Source organism: Tupaia chinensis, unplaced genomic scaffold (assembly GCF_000334495.1).
Source record: "Tupaia chinensis unplaced genomic scaffold, TupChi_1.0 Scaffold000671_1, whole genome shotgun sequence".
In the NCBI taxonomy this organism is placed as follows: Eukaryota; Metazoa; Chordata; class Mammalia; order Scandentia; family Tupaiidae; genus Tupaia; species Tupaia belangeri.
Window position 1 is genome coordinate 3,565,279 of NW_006160193.1, and position 5,393 is coordinate 3,570,671.

The 5,393-nt window shown below is 60.1% G+C and overlaps 1 protein-coding gene across 1 annotated transcript in view; it reads left to right on the top strand.

Moving 5' to 3' along the window:
* HHIPL1 (HHIP like 1) overlaps positions 1-663 on the top strand; it is a 29,052-nt gene extending 28,389 nt beyond the window's left edge. Inside the window, 1 exon segment of the mRNA XM_027776377.1 lies at positions 1-663. This exon segment is cut by the window's left edge and continues 88 nt beyond it. Within this exon segment, the coding sequence (XP_027632178.1) occupies positions 1-385 (385 nt within the window). The 3' untranslated portion in view covers positions 386-663.
* Positions 664-5,393: the final 4,730 nt, after the last annotated feature.

Sequence of the window (5,393 nt, forward strand, 5' to 3'; positions counted from 1 at the left end):
CGGGAGGCGGGGGCGGCCGAGCCCTGCGACCCCGACGCCCTCCAATGGCGCAGCACGCCTGGTGAGGCCGGCCGGCGTGGGCCCCGGTCGCGGACGTGTGGAGGTGTTCGTGGGCAGAGGCTGGGGCACCGTGTGCGATGACTCCTGGGACTCCAAGGCCGCCGCTGTCGTGTGCCGCCAGCTGGGTTTTGCGCACGCCTTGCGTGCCACCAAGCGTGCCGAGTTTGGCGAGGGCCGCACACTGCCAATCCTGCTGGACGACGTGCGCTGTGCGGGCAGCGAGCGCAGCCTGCTGGAGTGCAAGCACGCTGGCGTGGGCACGCACAACTGCGGACATGACGAGGACGCGGGCGTCGTGTGCAGCCATGAAGACCCCAACTTGTAGACAAGCCGTGGCAGTGGGTTGGGACAGCCCGCCTCCAGGGGCCCCTCCCTCCCGCCAGGAACTTGCCCAGGAGTCTGATGGAGCAGGGGCAGGGCAGTGCCCGGCCTGTGACTGGTCTGCTGCCCTGGGGAACCCGGGAGGTGTTGCAGTGCACGTCTGAGCTGTGCGTTCCTGCCCGTGTGCCTTCTGCATACCCAGCCAATGTGTGTGTTGGGGTGTGTGGCCCTGGGCAAGAGGTTTTCTTTCTTTCTTTCTTCCTTCCTTCCTTCCTTTCTTTCTTTCTTTCTTTCTTTCTTTCTTTCTTTTAAATTTGCTATAGGGTGCACATGCTCACCATCTTTCTTTCTTTCTTTCTTCCTTTTTTCTTTCTTTCTTTCTTTTTCTTTCTTTTCTTTTCTTTTCTTTTTTCTTTTCTTTTTTCTTTTCTCTTCTTTTCTTTTCTTTTCTTTTCTTTCTTTTCTTTCTTTCTTTTCTTTTCTTTTCTTTCTTTCTTTCTTTCTTTCTTTCTTTCTTTCTTTCTTTCTTTCTTTCTTTTAAATTTGCTATAGGGTGCACATGCTCACCATAGAGAGAGAGAGAATAAGAGAGCCACCCCGAGGGGAGATGGCCACACCGCATTCCTTCTCCATTCTCCTCTCAGACGCTGGGCACGCACACACATGCACCCAGCGCGTTTCCCAGGCTGCTGGCCCCTGGCTCCAGCCGTGATAGCCATCATGACACCAGATGGCTCGGGGTGTTCTGTCTTCCCTTCAAGCGTTCCAGACAGCAGCAGGAATACAATCTGGTGGTGGACCCTGAGGACTGGGGGCAGCCACCTACCCTTCAAAGGCAGACATAGCCCTGGGCTATATTAACAGAGGCACAGCTTGCAGACTGAGGGAGGGTACCAGGCCTGCCCTGCCTGCTGGGAAGGTGCCAGACCAGCTGGAGTGTGGCCCAAAGAGGATGGACTGGTGGCCTTACAGTCTAAGCACTGGAGGTCAGGACGGTATCCAGTGGGACTAAGAGAAGCCAGTCAGATGGGTCCAAGGTGACCCGTGGAGCGTGGCTGCCCCAGCCATGGCCCGACTGCATGGGAGAAAGCGAGTGCCTCCCCTTCCTGGAGAGCTGGCTGGGGGACTGGATGGCCACGTGCTGGAGAAGCCTCCTGGTCATTGGGACCTCATTATTGTGTCCAGTCTGTGAAGGTGCTGGACCTTCAGCAGCCCTGAGGCCTGGCTCCTGCTCCCAGCACAGAAGCCCCCGGCACGGCCAGCAGGTTCCACCGGCCACCCCAAGTGCCCGGGCCCCAGTGTGTGGGTGTGCCTGCTCAACTGTCAAGGCTGTGTTGGGACCCCCAGAGCCACTTCTGACATCCCTAACCCTGCTCAGTGAATCCCAAGGATACTCTGATTCCTCTGGCCCTACTCAGGAGCCACCTAGGCTGTGGGTCCAGTGAGACTACTGAGGCTCCATGCCCCAGGGCTGTGCCAACAACACGACTGTTTACAAACCACCACCTGCCTCTTTTCTCTGGGGGCGCCAGCCTGGGAGTGGGCCAGGGGTGCCGGTGGGCAAAAGGCTTCACAGGCAGAAGTTCTTTGCTTGCCAGGGTCCTCAGCACTGGCTCTGAGGCAGGCCTCTGATGGGGGTTGAGCAGAGTACTGGCAGTGAGGGGTCTGATAGCTTCCCCAACCCAGCCCTGGTCTGCAGGGCCCTTCAGATTGTGCCTGCTCCATGTTCTGAGTGTGGAGCCGGCACTAGGGGTGGTGTACCAGGCAGAGGGAGTGGCCCAGGCACAAGCCTGGCAGGGTCTCCCAGCTACTCATTGAAGCAGCATGTGGAGTGCAGGGCTGCAGAAGAAAGCTGTAGGGTCCCCCTCACCCCAGAGGGGGTGCTAAGGGCCTGGGAGAGGGACCTAGGCCCTGTGGCTCACCCAATCCCATTGCACTCTGCTTGGAATCACTATGAGCCTGTGGCCCGTGTGCTCGGCACAGACCCCATTATGTCCCCAAGACACCTCTTCTGTGATGGACAGGAGCTGCGCCACACAGAGCTCAGCTCTTAGCTTGGCCGCCAGGCAGGGGGCAGAGCCATACTGAGCCCAGCAGCCTAGCTCTGGTGCCCCGCACCCTGACCACTGCACTGGTGTGCCCTCATGAAGGCATGGTGGCCAAGCCCGGGGTGCACAGGGCCCCTGTGGGGTGTGGGCTGCCAGCCTGGCTGGAAAGCCAATGGAGACCTTGGGGGCCCCGCTGGCCGGTGGGGGCTGCCCCGCTCTCCTCTCAAACCCCAGCTGCCCAGGGGGCTGAGTGGGCACCTCCCAGCATGCAGGGAGGCGCTAAACTCTTCGGAGCTAGGAGTGCCTTGGTGACCACCCAGGCTGAACTCGCTGCTGAGGAAACAAACCAGCAAGGCCGGGTGTCCAAGCCTGTCACCAGATGCGGCCCCAGACCACGGCAGCACCCCGGCCTAGCTCACTCAGCCCTGGCGATGGTTCTGCCCCAGCTGGGTCAGGGTGTTTGGCAGAGAAGGCTCTGGGCAAGGCCCCAGGCCCTCCCCTTGGTACAGCCAGCCTTGGCCTGTGAATCCTGGGCAGGTTGCTGTCCCTCCCCGGTCCCCTGACTCCTCACCTCCCAGGCCCCAGATGAGATCTGAGTTGCAGCCTGACTCCTCCTACCAGGAACTTGCCCAGGAGTCTGATGGTGCAGGGCGCATCCTGAGAAGGAATTTTCTTAAATACTGATAGTAATTATTAACAACATCCACCAAGGCTTACTGAGTCAAAACCGCGAGAGGTAGGGCCTAGCAACCTGTGTTTTCAGCAGCTGCGCAGGTGATTCCACGCAAGTGTGGAAACCACCAGTGTAGACAAGGCCATGGGGTTGGCGGTGCAGGCCTACAGCTGGCTCTGCAGGGCTGCCCTCACTCAGCGACCTGACAGGGCCGAGGTGCTGCTATCAAAGAATCAGCACCCTGGGGACTCAGCCCTTCCTCTGGAAAAGGGACGGTGAGGTCTAGGGTCCCCATGGGGCCGCCGTCAAGAGAAAGCTGACACACCCGAGGACCCTGGCGTGTAGAGTCCTCAGTAAGAGCTGGCTCTGGGGGATGAGGGGGCAGATGCCCCGACAGTACTGACGCCTAATCCTGTGGGCAGGGCCCTTTTTCTGCCCAGGTTGGGGATTTCTTCCTATGTCATTTGGCTCTGGGTCCCTCCACATGGCATGTGTCTCCCACTGTCTTGTGGGTGTCCTTGCAGCTGCCAGCAGGGACACCCACAAGAATACTCTGGAGAGCTGGAGGTCACCCCTAGATAGCTCGTGCCATCAGGCCTCCCTGTGGTCGGAAGAGAATGGTGGCGCCCCAGGCCCTGACTAGAGGAACACAGGAGCAAGGGGCTAGCAAGGCTCAGGGAGGGTCTGGGATGCTGTTACCTCAGGCCAGTGCTGTGAGCCGTCGGGGACACCAGGCTGCACTGGAGCCACCCTGGGCATTGGCCCAAGGGAGGTTCCAGAACTGAGCTAAGTGATGCTGAGCAGAGGCAGCCCCTCCCTGGGAATCTGACCCAGGCTGCTGATTGGAAGCCAGATTAGGGGGTGGGACAGAGGCTGGAGGAGAGCCTTGGCACACCAGCCTCCATCCCCAGAGACCCTTGAGGACTCTAGGGCAGGACAGAGTCCCCTCTAAATATTTTCTTTGCAGCCAGCAAAAGGTGGAGTGAAAGGAGCAGCCCTTCTTGCAGCACTGTCCTCCCTCCAAATTGTCCCTGCAGCCTGGGGCTGTCACAGCCCACTAGGGAGGGGGACTGTATGATTGCCTGCCTTAGTCCACTCCCCAGCAGGGCCAGCCAGAATTTCCCTGTGCCTACCTGTGGCTGCTTCTCCCTGCCACCCGGGGACACAGTGGCAAACCAACGTCCTGTCCCCTACTCCAGGTGGATGCCTGGCTGTCCGAACTGCCTAAGACGCAGTGGTCCCTTGGGCAGAAACTGCCTCCTCCATGCTGGGCACAACTCTTAAAGCTGGCCATCTCTGTCCCCGACCCACACAGCCCTAACAGCCGAGTTAGGCAGGGACTGTCAGCCGTCCCACCTGGGGAAGGAGGTATGCAGTTCTCTTCCAATCCCCAGACCTTTGGGCAGGGACACAGCCTCTTCTCAGACACCAGCGGACCGAACTCTGTGGGCGTGCTTTCCCAGCCCGGAGGATCTCCATTTGGACAGGAGGTATGTAAGGCCCTCCCACCCGCTGCTTTCACTACGGGTGGTCCCTTTGGGTAGAAATGGGAGCTACAGAGCCCAGGTGGCCCCTTTGTCACACCCTCACGAGGCAGAGGATCTCTTTGTTGTTTCAAACACCCCCTGGCCACCCTGGATGTATCCTCGCTTCCCCTTGAGGGCAGCCCTCCGTGCCCAGATTTCCAATTCCAGCACTGCGGGACACAGGCCGCTGCTTTGGCTGGGCTTCTACTGCGTCTGGAGGGGCCCGACTCTGGGAGAACAGCCTCAAGTCCAGCTGTGTGCTCTTCACTGGCAGCCTAAGGCCTCTCGGTGTCCTGCGGGGTCCTCGACATGGTCCAGGCGGACTGCAGGATGGACATTTGCGGAAACCGAATTTGGAGGTCTGGGGTCCCAGGGAGAGTTTTAGGGCAGTAGGCATAATAAGGGAATTTGGAGGCTGGGATGGAGCTCCCAGGAAGATCTCAGGGAAATGGAAGGGGCCTAAGGCCGCGCGCGTAGAGACGCTGTTATTTGGAGGCGTCAAAGGGGGCGGAGCCAGGCCCAGGACTTCGCGTCGCCACCTGGGCAGCATGCGCGGAGGAACCCGGGTTGCCAGGGACAACGCGTTGGGGCGGAGCTGCTGTTGGGGTGGAGCTTGAGTCTCAGGGAGGCGGGGAGGGGCGGAGCCTGGGGGGATGGGGCCAGAAGCCGAGTTGTGATTGGTGGAGATTACATGCTCTGGGCTGGGGCGGTGCTGAGGTGGGGGCGGAGCTTTGAAGGGGGCGGGGCGGGGCGTGGGCGGGGCAT